The 13,495-nt window shown below is 44.1% G+C and overlaps 1 protein-coding gene across 4 annotated transcripts in view; it reads left to right on the forward strand.

The window, feature by feature from the left end:
- slc2a6 (solute carrier family 2 member 6) overlaps window positions 1-13,495 on the forward strand; it is a 45,578-nt gene that overhangs the window by 13,154 nt on the left and 18,929 nt on the right. For 3 of the 4 annotated variants that reach the window (XM_048613849.1, XM_048613846.1, XM_048613848.1), the window contains exons 1-2: window positions 10,181-10,357; window positions 12,989-13,151. In XM_048613849.1, coding sequence (XP_048469806.1) covers window positions 10,299-10,357; window positions 12,989-13,151 — 222 coding nt within the window. In that variant the 5' untranslated portion in view covers window positions 10,181-10,298. Of the gene's footprint in view, window positions 1-10,180; window positions 10,358-12,988; window positions 13,152-13,495 lie in introns of those variants that run through there. The other variant, XM_048613847.1, reaches the window with a different exon arrangement.

Genomic DNA, 13,495 nt, shown 5'->3' on the forward strand with positions numbered 1-13,495 from the left:
CTGATGAAGGGTCTAGGCCCGAAACGTCAGCCTTTCTGCTCCTATGATGCTGCTTGGACTGCTGTGTTCATCCAGCTCTACACCTTGTTATCTCCACCAACAATTTCTGTTTTTGTTTCAGATCTTCAGCATCCACATTTCTTTGTTTTATTTAAGTATCCTCTGTGTCTTTTTAACCATGTTATCTACCTGCCCTGTATCTCCAGGGATACGCACCAAGCTCCATCAGATCTTCAGCAATTCCCAGGACCCTACCATTCACAGTGTAATCCCTCGCCTTGTCAAGCCACCCAAGTGTATTGCCCCTAATGTGTCTGGGTCGAATTCCATTTGTCACTGCTCTGCCCAGTTCTTTATTGCCAGCCTCCTCGCTATTTACCACCTACTGATTCCCATGTCATCTGCAAATTTCTTGCTCAAATTTCCTCCATTTAATTCCAAGTCGTTAATGTAGACCACAAACAACATGAAATCAAGTCTGAACCCTGCAGAAACCCACTGCAAACAGACATTCAGTCACAGCAACATCCCTCCAGCATCATCCAGGCAAATGGGGAGCATTCCATCACAGTGTTGACTTGTGCCTTGTAGATGGTGGACAGGCTTTGGAGAATCAGGAGGTGAGTTACTCACCGCAGTATTCCTAGTCTCTGACCCAATCTTGTAGCTGCTGTATTTATATGGTGAGTTCAGCCGAGTTTGTCGTCAATGGTAACCTCCAGGATGTTGATAGTGGGGGATTCAGCAATGGTAACACCATTGAATATCAAGGGACAGTGACTAGATTGTCTGTAATTGGAGATGGTCATTGCCTGTCATTTGTGTAGCGTAAATGTTACTTGCCTTTCATCAGCCCAAGACTAGATATTGCCCAGATCTTGTTGCATTTGAACACAGTGTCTGAGGAGCTGCGAATGGTGCTGAACATTGTGCGATCATCAACAAACATCCCCATTTCTGACTTTATGATGGTGGAAAGGTCATTGATGAAGCAGCTGAAGATGGTTGGGCCTAGGACACTACCCTGAGGAACTCCTGCAGAGATGTCCTGGAGCTGAGATGACTGATCTCCAACAACTACGACCATCTTCCTATGTGTCAGGTATGACTCCAAACAGTGAAGAGTTTGCCCCTGATTCACACTCAGTCGAATGCAGCCTTGATAGCAAGGGCTGTCATTCTTACCTCACCTCTGGAATTCAGCTCTTTTGTCCATGTTTGAACCAAGGCTGTATTGAGGTTAGGAGCTGAGTGACCCTGATGGAACCCAAACTGGGTTTGGGTCACTGAGCAGATTATTTCTGAGCAGGTGCTGCTTGATAGCACTGTTAGTGACACCTTCCATCACTTTACTGATGATCGAGAGGGGACTGATGGGGCGGTAATTGGCTGGGTTGGATTGATTCTGCTTTTTATGTACAGGACATAACTCGGCAATTTTCCACATTGTCGGGTAGATATCAGTGTTGTAAATGTACTGGAACAGCTTGGCTAGGGGAGCGGCAAGTTCTGGAGCACAAGTCTTCAGTACTATTGCCGGAATGTTATCAGAGCCGGTAGCCTTTGCAGTATCCAGTGTCTCCAATCGTTTCTTGACATAACATGGAGTGAATCGAATTGGCTGAAGACTGGTATCTGTAATGCTGGGGACCACTGGAGGAGGCCGAGATGGATCATCCACTCGGCACTCCTGGCTGAAGATTGCTGCGAATGCTTCAGCCTTATCTTTTGCACTGATGTGCTGGGCTCTTCCATCATTGAGGATGGGGAAATTTGTGGACCCTCCTCCTCCAGTGAGTTGTTTAAGTGTCCACCACCGTTCACGACTGGATGTGGCAGGAGTGCAGAGCTTAGATCTGATCCATTGGTTGTGGGATCGCTTAGCTCTGTCTGTCACTTTCTGCGTCCGCTGTTTGACTGTAAGTAGTCCTGTTTGACGGCTTCACCAGGTTGGCACCTCATCTTCAGGTATGCCTGGTGCTGCTCCTGGCATGCCCTCCTGCACTCTCCATTGAACCAGGGTTGATCCCCTGGCTTGATGGTAATGGTTGAGTGGGGGATATGCCGGGCCATGAGGTTACAGATTGTGCTGGAGTACAATTCTGCTGCTGTTGGTGGCCCACAGCGCCTCATGGATGCCCAGTCTTGAGTTGCTAGATCTGTTCGGTCTGTCCCATTTAGCACGGTGATAGTGCCACACAACACGATGGAGGTTGTCCTCAATGTGAAGGCAGGACTTCTTTCCACAAGGACTGTACGATGGTCACTCTTACCGATACTGTCATGGACAAATACATTTGCAGCTGGCTGATTAGTAAGGATGAGGAGAAGTATGTTTTTCCCTCTTGTTGGTTCCCTGGCCACCTGCCGCAGACCCAGTCTAGCAGCTATGTCCTTTAGGATCCGACCAGCTCGATCTGTAGTACTGCTGCCGAACCACTCTTGGTGGTGGACATTGAAATCCCCCATCCAGAGTACATTTTCTGCCCTTGCCATCCTCAGTGCTTCCTCTAAGTGGTGTTCAACATTGAGGAGTACTGATTCATCAGCTGAGGCCGAGCGGTCTGTGGTAATCAGCAGGAAGTTTCCTTGCCCATATTTAACCTGAAGCCATGAGACTTCATGGGGTCCGGAGTCAATGTTGAGGACTCCCAGAGCAACTCCCTCCCGACTGTATCCCAGTGTGTCACCCCCTCTGCTGGGTCTGTCCTGCCGGTGAGACAGGACATATCCAGGGATGGTGATGGTGGTGCCTGGGACATAGTCATACTCACAGAATCATACCTTACAGACAATGTCAGGCTGTTGCTTGACTAGTCTGTGAGACAGCTCTCCCAATTTTGGCACTAACCCCCAGATGTTAGTGAGGAGGACTTTGTAAGTTCGACAGGACTATTTCTGCCGTTGTCTTTTCCGGTGCCTAGGTCGATGCCGGGGGGTCCGTCCAGTTCCATTTCTTTGAGACTTTGTAGCAATTGGTGCAACTAAATGGTTTGCTAGACCATTTCAGAGGGCAGTTGAGAGTCAACAACAATGCGGTGGGTCTGGAGTCAGATGTAGGCCAGACCAGGTAAAGATGGCAGATTCCCTTCTGTGAAGGACATTAATGAAGGATAATTGACAAGGGTTTCAAGGTCATCAGTAGATTCCAGACTTTTTTACATTGAATTCAAATTTGAACCCGGATCCCCAGAACATTCGCTGAGTCTCTGGATTAATAGTCTGGCAATAGTATGATTAGGCCATCACCTCCTCCCATCATTTGTGATATATGTAGAATAATAACATTTAAAATGAAATTTGAACCCCTACTGACTGTCTGAAAAATTATAGGACAAGGAGAAACCTGTTGTCTGTTGTACTGACTCAATCATCTAAGCACTATCTCTCTCTTTCATGTCACTCTCGCTCCTAGTGAGAGCCCACCACCAAACATTAAGCCTCCATCTCAACTCCATCAATGCCCTCTTCCTCTGAGGGTTGTCCCTCCAAATCCTCCAATCTGAAAGCCTCCATTCCTGTGGGCAGTCACAAATACCTCCTTCCCAAGATCCATTAGCAGCCAGTATTGGTCCATTGTTCTTTCCCTAGTGAACTTACATCTTCCTGCGTCAACCCTGTATTTTCTCCCCTTGACCAGTCTCTTCCCACCTAAATTAGTGACTTTTCAGATATCCTCTGTCACTTTCACAGTTTCTAGTTTCCTAGACCTGGTTCTGCCTCCTCAGAATGGACATCCAATCACTTTGGCTAGTCCAACTTGTACTCACTCTGAACAAATTGTCTTTACAACTCCACACACTTGCTCCAAAATGAAGATGCTGCTATGGATACCTGTGTGGTGCAAGCTCAGGCAGTCTTTATGTGGGTTCCATGGCAGTCTACTTCATTCTAGTCTTGTTCTTGTTCCCTCCCTTATCTCTTTCTCCAGGACAGTGATGACTGCATCAACATTCCCTCCTGCCCTCACCCTGAACTGAAAAACTCGTCAGCTCAACTGTCATTGTCCAACCTTCCCTCCCTTTCACATGTTCAATCTCCAACTCTTCCCTTCCCGCAGCTTCTCTGCCTCCATTTCTGGGAAGAGACAATTGATCATGTTTCACTACAGACTCCCCCAGCCTCCTGCTTGCTCTTGCTCATGCCCCATTTCCTGTCGGGGTTCGATTCCATTCTCCCCAGTTTCCCTGTCCCCAAAGCACTTGTCCAGACAATACAACAGTCCACACCAGCACCTTCAATTTGTCATCCTTTCTCTTCAGCTGAGGATTTTGCCCAATTGCTCCTCTCCGGTGAGATGGACAGCATCCTGCACTGTGTCCGAGCCATTTACACACGTCTGGTCTCCCCGCTTCCTCTAACTCCCAGACTGATTATAGAGTATCCCTTGTCCTCACCCCTCTCCCCACGTGATCAGCCTCTGCTCCAACACCCCACTTCACCATGATGCCTCGTTCCCTCCCCTTTCAGCATTCCAAAGGGGCTATTATTTTTGTGATGCCCTGGACCAATCCTCAATCACCCCCATCCCCTTCCCACGGTACCTAACCATCCAAACCAAGGAGATGCTGCATTTTCCTGACTTGTTTCAGCTTGTAACATTGAGTTCCCCCTGACAGTGTGCTCTCCTCTCTGTTGAGTTTGTGGAACACCTTGGTTCAGTACCCAAGCATGACCCTCAGCTTGTTGTTTTCACCTTGCTCCCACACTGACCTCTCTGGCCTTGGCCTGCAGCAGCCTTTCTAAAGAAGCTCGAGGTTACAGCAGCAGCTCATTGACTGACTCAGCACTTTACAGCCTCCAGAACCAACACTAAGTTCAGCAATTTTACATCCCAACTCAGCCCCCATTTTCATTTGTGTTTTTTTGCTGGTTTGTTATTTTTTCATTCTCTCATCTCTCTAATTTATTTTGTTTCCATAGAGCAGTGTTTCAGGATCCTGCCATTCACACCTCCTCCATACACAAGTCTGAATTTTTATTTCTCCAATTCCCTCTCTCTTTTGGTCTTTGCATCATTTGCTGTTCTGTCATTAATTCTTTTCTGGCACCTTCCCTTTCATTTTCACACCCCACTCCTCCACACCCCTCCACCTACTCAAAACCTACCTCACTTCCAATGTTTCCCAGTTCTGGAGAAAGGTCAGACCTGATACGTTAACTCTGTTTCTCTCTGCGCAGAGGCTGCAAGACCTGCTGAATAACTTTAAAATCTCGGGTTGAATCTTTCGACTGACCAGCAACATCAGCAGCTTTATTTTAGGGGTAAGAGAGCCCCAAATTTCTATTCCCCCTCCCATCACTAACCACCCCGACCCCCCTCATCCCTCCTGACCCCTGTGTGAGGAAATGCTTCCTGACACCACCCTTATTTAAAAGCCCCAGTTTGAATATTAAACTCCTGCCCCTTATTCTGTCCTCTACACCTCCCAATGCCAAGGAAAATAAAACCAAAAGACATACGAGTAGAAATTAGGCCATTCAGCCCATTGAGTCTGCTCCATCATTCAATCATGGCAGATAAGTTTCTCAAACCCATTTTCCCATTTTATCCCTGTAGCCTTTGATCCTCTTGACAATCAAGAACCAATCTATCTCAGTCTTAAATGTACCCAATTACCTGGCCTCCACAGCCCTCGGTGGCAGTGAACTCACTGGCTGAAAAACGTTCTCCTTATCTCTGTTCTAAAGGGTCTTCCCTTTACTCTAAGGCTGTGCCCTCGGGTCCTAGTGTCTCCTGCCAATGGAAACATCTTCCCAACGTCCAATCTGTCCAGGCCATTCAGCATTCTGTAAGTTTCAATTAGATCCCCCCACATCCTTCTAAACTGCATCAAATATAGACTCACAGTCCTCAAACGTTCCTCATATGTTAAGCCTCTGTCCAAGATTTAAAAATAAAACTCCAAAACTAATTAATAAATTAACAAACCAGGGAGTAACCAACTAATAAAGTAATTAACTAGGTACAGATGGTTGGACAGATGATGTGTTGTAGCTGTATGATGTGGGAGCTGGCTGATCCCATTGAGAACTGCAGTGACCACATCTGCAGCAAGTGTTGGTTGCTTGAGGAACTTTGGCTCAGAGTTGATGAGCTGGAATCGGAGCTTCAAACACTATGGCACATCCGGGAGGGGGAGAAGTACCTGGACTATTTGTTTCAGGAGGCAGTCACACTTGGTAGGTTAAGTAATTCAAATTTGGTCAGTGGCCAGGGATAGCAGGGTGTGACTGTAAGCGAGGCAGTTAGAGTGATCCTGCAGTCAGGAACAGAGGAGCCTCAGCTCTTGACCTTGTCCAACAGGTACAAGGTACTTGCTCCCTGTGTGGATGAGGAAAAGAGCTGCAGGGAGGATGAGCCATCTGACCACTGCACCGTGGTATAGGAGGCCATTCAAGAGGCAGGAGCAAAAAGGCAGGTGGTAGTTGTTGGGGATTCTATAATTAGGGGAATAGATAGTGTTCTTTGTAAGCAGGATCAAGAGTCCCGCATGGTGTGTTGCCTGCCCAGTGCCAGGGTAAGGGATATCTCTGGTCGGCTTGAAAGGATACTGGAGAGGGAATGAGAGGATCCAGTTGTTGTGGTCCACGCTAGAACAAACAACATAGGCAAGACTAGGAAAGAGGAACTGTTCAGGGATTATCAGGAACTAGGAAATAAATTAAGGAACAGGTCCTCAAGGGTTGTAATCTCTGGATTACTGCCCGAGCCACGTGCAAATTTGCATAGAGATGCGAGAAAAGGGAAGTAAACACGTGGCTAAAAGAGTGGTGTGGGAAATGGGAAAAAAATTCAGAAATCTGAAGTGCAAAGGACCTGAGAGTCCTAGACCAGGATTCTCTTAAGGTAAACTTGCAGGTTGAGTCAGTAGTTAGGAAGGTAAATGTAATGTTGGCACTTTTCTCGAGAGGACTAGAATATAAAAGCAGGGATGTACTTCTGAGCCTTTATAAAGCTCTGGTCAGACCACATTTAGAATATTGTGAACAATTTTAGGTCCCATATCTCAGGAAGGATGTTCTGGCCCTGGAGCGGATCCAGAGGAGGTTCACAAGAATGATCCCAGGAATGAAAGGCTTAACATATGAGGAATGTTTGAGGACTCTGGGTCTATACTCGATGAAGTTTAGAATGATGACAGGGAATCTAATTGAAACTTGCAGAATACTGAATGACCAGGACAGAGTGGATGTTGGGAAGATGATTCCATTGGTAGGAGAGTCTAGGACCCGAGGACAGCCTTACAGTAACGGGAAGACCTTTTAGAACGGAGATAAAGAGAAAGCTCTTCAGCCAGAGAGTGGTGAATCTATGGAATTCACTGCCACAGAAGGCTGTGGAGGCCAGGTCATTGAGTACATTTAAGACAGAGATAAATAGGTTCTTGATTATCAAGGGGATCAAAGGTTATGGGGAGAAAGTGGGACAATGGGGTTGAGAAACTTATCAGCTATGATTGAATGACGGAGCTGACCTGATGGGCTGAATGGCCTAATTTTTGTTCCTATGTCTTATGGTCTTATAGCCTTTCATTCCTGGGATCATTCTCATGACCCTCCTCTGAATCTGCTTCAGGGCCAGTACATCCTTGCAGAGGTGTGGGGCCCAAAATTGCTCACAATGTGGTCCGACCAGCACCTTATAAAGCTTCATAAGTACATCCCTGCTTTTATATTCTAGCCCTCTCGAAATAAATGTTGTTATTGGGAGCCCGGAGAACACCAGCTCCAGCTATTGGCTTATACAGACAGGAGAAGAGTCAATTCTTGTAACCACACAAATTATTAGTGTATTAAACAAGACATGTGTTGCTTAAATGTTTTTATCACAAAACTAGACCTTATATGTTTTCCCAAAAAATGAACTAGAACCTATTTATACACCCACTAGAGTCCTCTGACACTTCCCAAATAGTCACAGAATATAAAAGCTAATACCCGATCAGGATAGCTGCTGCTGGCCAGGCGCTACACTCAATATCGTCACCACGTCCTTGATATAAGGTCTGCATCAGCGGTGGTTGGTCTCCGGAGTTTTCACTGGCTGCATGCCCCGAGGGTCTTCTTTGTATCCTTTTTCTTATTTCTCTCAAGTTGTGCTGTCTTCTTCCCGTTGGCTCAGGCTAATTCACTTACTGCATGCCTTTACCTTATTGGCCCTGGCCCAGAGAATTAGGTAGCATTACCTCATTATTTCTCGTCCAAATAAGGCTTTTGCATTACCCCATCGTTCTTACTTTTTGCAGAATTTAGTTAATTCAAACTGGTTTAAATCGGCTGAAACTAGTACCTAGGTGCAGGTTATTTTTAGTTCACAAGCTGCTTCTTTCTTTGTGTCAGCACCTTTGCATTCAGTATCTCATATTAGCGATGTCAACAGCTGGTACCGCATCCCCCTCTCTCTCTATCTCTCTGTAGCCTCTGGCTGATATCTACCCAGACAGCGATGTCAGCAGCTTGTACCTTTCTCTTTCTCTCTCTCTCTGCAACCTCTGGCTAACAATGCCAACATTGTATTTGCCTTTCTAACTAGTGACTCAGCCTGCAAATCGACCTTAAGAGAATCCTGGACTAGAACTCCCAAGTCCCTTTGCACTTCAGATTTCTGAAGTTTCTCCCCATTTAGAAAATAGTCCATGCTTTTCTTCTTACCAAAGTGCATGACCTCACACTTTCCCACATTGTACTCCATCTGCCACTTCTTTGTCCACTCTCCTAACTTGTATAAATCCTGCTGCAGCCTCCCTGCCTCCTCAATACTACCTGTCTCTCCACCTATCTTTGTATCGTCTGTAACATTTCTCTCTTGACCCTGTATGACCCCTTAATCATCTTAAACAGCTTGATCAGATCACCCCGTAATTGTCCAGGTTCGAGGTGATACAAACCCAGTTTGTGTACCTGTCCTTATAATTTAACCCTGTAAACTCCTGAAGGAGATCCAGTGGTATTATCGCTACACTATTACCCAGCCTCCCAGGGAATGTTCTGGGAATGTGCGTTCGAGTCCCACCACTGGCAGGTGGTGAGATTTGATTTCATAAATTCAATAAAATCTGGAATTGGGAGTCTAATGGTGACCGTGAATCCATTGTTGATAAAACCCATCTGTTCATTAATACTCTTTAGGGAAAGAAACTGCCCCCCTTATCTGCTCTGGCCTATATGCAACTCCATACCCACAGCAATGTGGTTGACTTTGGGCAATAAATGCTGTCCTAGCCAGCGACGCCTTCATCCTGAAAATGAATAAAATATTTCCAGGGCTTGACCCCTCTGTGTGGTATTATAGACTGGGATCGTAGGTCGAAAAGATAGTGAAGAAGGTGTTTGGTATGCTTGCCTTTATTGATCAGTGCATTAAGTACAGGAGTTGAGAGGTTTATGTTGCGGCTGTGCAGCACATCAGTTAGGCCACTATTAGAATAATGCATTCAGTGCTGGTCTTCCTGCTACAGGAAAGATGTTGTGCAACTTGAAAGGGTTCAGAAAAGATTTATAAGAATGTTGCCAGGTTTGGAGGGTTTGAGTTATAGGGTGAGGCTGAATAGGCTGGGGCTATTTTCCCTGGAGCATCGGAGGCATATAGAAGTTTATAAAATCATGAGGGGCATGGATAGGATAAATAGGCAAGGTCTTTTGCTCAGGGTGGGGGGCATCCAAAACTAGAGGGCATAGGTTTAAGATGAGAGGGGCAAGATTTAAAAGGGACCTAAGGGGCAACTTTTTCACACAGAGGGTGAGGCATGTGTGGAATGAGCTGCCAGAGGATGTGGTGGAGGCGGGTACAATTACAACATTTAAAAGCCTTCTTGATGGGTATATGAATAAGGAGGATTTAGAGGGATATGGGCCAAACACCGGCAAATGGGACTAGATTAAATTGGGATATCTGGTCGGCATGGATGGGTTGGACCAAAGGTTCTGTTTCCACGCTGCACATTTTTATGACTCTGGAAGGCTAAATGCACTTTTCTGTGCAATATCAAAGTCTCTGATTTTATTTGTTAACAAATTTGTGCTCCTGTGTAGAATCTTGACCTTATGGCAACCATAGATTCCACTGCTGAATTTGAGGATTTCAGTTCCTTTGACAGAATTGAGAAATTAGTCCGAGTGAGCGATCTGAGAACCTATTTGGCTCTTCACAAAAATTACAGGCAGCTGAGTTAATGAACACGGATTGATGTGAGTCATTTCTAAAGACTGTGGAGCTTTTGAAGAGGAAGTTAAGGGAGGGACACGACAGAATAAAAGTGGATTACTAATCAGGCAGATTCACACAACGTACTAGGATGGATTCTCATTGCCAGTACAACACTTTCCGAAGGATTTGTCAGCTGACTGAAACAAGGTAAGAAATAAAGAGCTCCTCTCAAATCTGTTAGCTGAAAATTCTATTTGGAATAAAGCAGTGCATCTTGAAGAAAAAAAGGTATTTCATAAAAGGTAATATTTTGCATAATAAATACCAGACATAACTTTCTATTTCTCCACTGCTTGCAGTTTCTCTTCAGTTGCTTTTAGGATTCTCCCATTTCAAGTTGTCTAATGTCATAATTTTCTTTTTCCCTCTAATTTTCCTTCAATCATTTCCTTCAGTAAGTTCTTATGCCTTAGAATATGGCCTTTCCTTGATGGGTTGCCTTTATATAGCAGCTTTAATGTGGTGAGATGTCCCAAGTTGCCTCATAGAAGTCTGAAATAAAATCAAAAAATGTTGGAAATATTGAAGAGGTCATGCATCATTGTCTGAGGAGAAACAGGTTTGTCTCAACACAAAACAGCATCCAGGCACTATCACCTTGTTGTTTGTGGGATCTACCTGTGCATTCATGGTGCGCTGTGCTTCCTTCATTGTGACAGTGACTACATGTCAAAATGAGCCTCATTGAATGCAATGTACTTTGGAAAGCCCAGAGGCTGTGCAAAACAACAAATCACTCCTTTTGTATTCTTTGTTCACACTTGAAAATGATACATGATGCTACTGTGTATAGGTGATATATATGATAGATATACGGTGAGATAGGTGATATAAATGATATATATAGGGTGATAGTGCACATATGTGGCATTTGCGATACAGGATGATATTCTATATAGGCGATACAAGGTGACATTAAGATACTGTATGCATGTGATGACTTATAAGATGACGTATAGAATGGTACTCTATACAAGTGATGCTATATAAAATGACATAGTGGGGGTGGTCTTGCAAATAGGTTAAATATAAGATATATAGGAACATGAAATAAACATGGAATTGGCAATTGAACTTCTGCTTAGATTAAAATGAGGTGCTACCTCATTGATTGGAAGCTTTTATTAATTTATTGGTCCCCCATTGCTGAATTCTAAAATTCTCCCAAACCGCAGGCTTATTGCTCATTTTTGGCAACTTTATAAGCCTTGACCTTTGATCTAATACAGTCTTTAACTGCCAATGTTAGCCATAGCTCTCTCTGTTTTACCCTAAAAAATGGTATACTTTTTAAAAACTAAGCATTTATTCTTTCAATACTAGCCATTGCTCGTCTATAGTCAAACCTATTAATGTAACTTTCCAAACCACTATAGCCAACTTCCTCCTCATGCTTTCAAAATCACACTTGTTTCGATTTAAAAGCCCAGTTTCATACTGAACTACATTCTTTTTCAGCCTCATGGACTATTCTATCACATTATGGTCACTAATCCCTAGAGGTAATTTTACAAGATTTTTAAATAGCCTTTTCTCATTGGACAATATTAACCTGTGTCTTAGTTTATCAACATATTGTCGAGAAAATGTTCTTGGACACATTCCAGGAATTTGTCCTCCACAGCATTGGTACTCATTAGATTTACTTGCCTACTTGTAGACTATAATCACCCATGATTACTGTATTCCCCTTGCTACTTACACCTTTAATATCCTAATTTATACAGTACACTACACTGCCATGTTTGTTTCTCTCCTCATAATGTTTGTTGCCCCTTGCTGTTTGTCTGTTGAACCCAAACTGATGCTACACCCTGTTCATTTGATTGGATGTTCTCTCTAACTATTACTGATCCCATTCCTTATTATCAGTATTTATCCAGATCTCTTTCCTTTTGTCTGTCTTTCCTAAATGTCAAATATCCTTTAATATTCAGTTCCCAGCCTTGGTCACCTCGCAGCCATGTCACTCCAATAGCAAGTTTCAATTCTGCCCTTTTAAAACTGTTCTGCATCTTTATCCTGAAGGACTCTTGGATTCTGCTGCTTTTCACTTTCATTCTCAACTTTTCTACTTCCCATAAACAGCTTTTATTTCTTCTGATTTGAGTTCCCTCTTGGGTTTACATTTGTCTGACAAGTTAAGTGAGATACACTCCAAACAGCACAAGCAAATCTCTCGCTGAGGATACTAGCTCCATTTCTGCTATATACCGTCAGATTACTTCAAAATGGCCACCCAGGAGATTGAAGGATCAAGTTAAAAATGTGCCAACCTAACAATAGCTTGGTTAAACAACTAGACAAACAAGTTCAGCAGGCAACAGTCAAAGCTGAAAGGGTACCGATAATTTAAATGATTAATTTGATAAACCAATCTAAAATTACAAGCTGTAAAATAGATATAAACTTCAATAGTTAAATCCATCATTGTGAGACCAACCCATATTAGGACTAGGGCTAATTGTGAGTGAGATAAAACCCATTTGGCCAAAATATCAAATAATCCCATTGGAAATTCAGGATAACGTTTCCCCAGGTCAGCAGAATGTGGGACTCGCTCCCAAAGAAAGCAGTCAAGGTGAATTGCACTGATGTATTTATGGGGGCAGATAGATCAATGCACAAAGTAGATAGGAATAGAAGGATATGGCAATGGGGGGTGAGATGAAGAGGGAGTGGGAAGTGGCTTGTGTGGAGCAGAAATACTAGTACATCCCCATGGCCTGAATGGCCTATTTGTGTGAAGTCAATATGACAATAGCTTTTACTTTCCAGGAGATTCCAGAACCATCGGATGCACCTGGCAGCATTCACTGCAATCTTGGGAAACTTGAGCTTTGGCTATGCCCTGGTCTACACTTCCCCTGTCATTCCAGAGCTGGAGCATTCTCTCGACCCACAGCTTCGACTTGATAACTACAACGCCTCCTTTTTTGAGGTAATCAAAGGAAACAACTCATGTTTCAGGGGATGAGGATTGGTATTTCTTAGAATGGGCAATGTCAAGGGAGCTTTACTCTTTACTTAACCCCATTCTGTCCCTATCCTAGGAGTATTTGATGGGGAAAGCATAGAGGAAGCTTTATTCTATGTCTGACTCCATGCTGTCCCTTTCCTGCGATTGTTTGATGGGGATAGTGTAGAAGAAGCTTTACTCTGTATCTAACCCTGTTGCTAACAGACACACACACACACACATACACACACTCTCTCTCACACACACACAGTCACACATACACACACACACTTACACTCACACACACAGACACACGCACACAGACA

Source organism: Rhincodon typus, chromosome 28 (assembly GCF_021869965.1).
Source record: "Rhincodon typus isolate 14 chromosome 28, sRhiTyp1.1, whole genome shotgun sequence".
Classification (NCBI taxonomy): Eukaryota; Metazoa; Chordata; class Chondrichthyes; order Orectolobiformes; family Rhincodontidae; genus Rhincodon; species Rhincodon typus.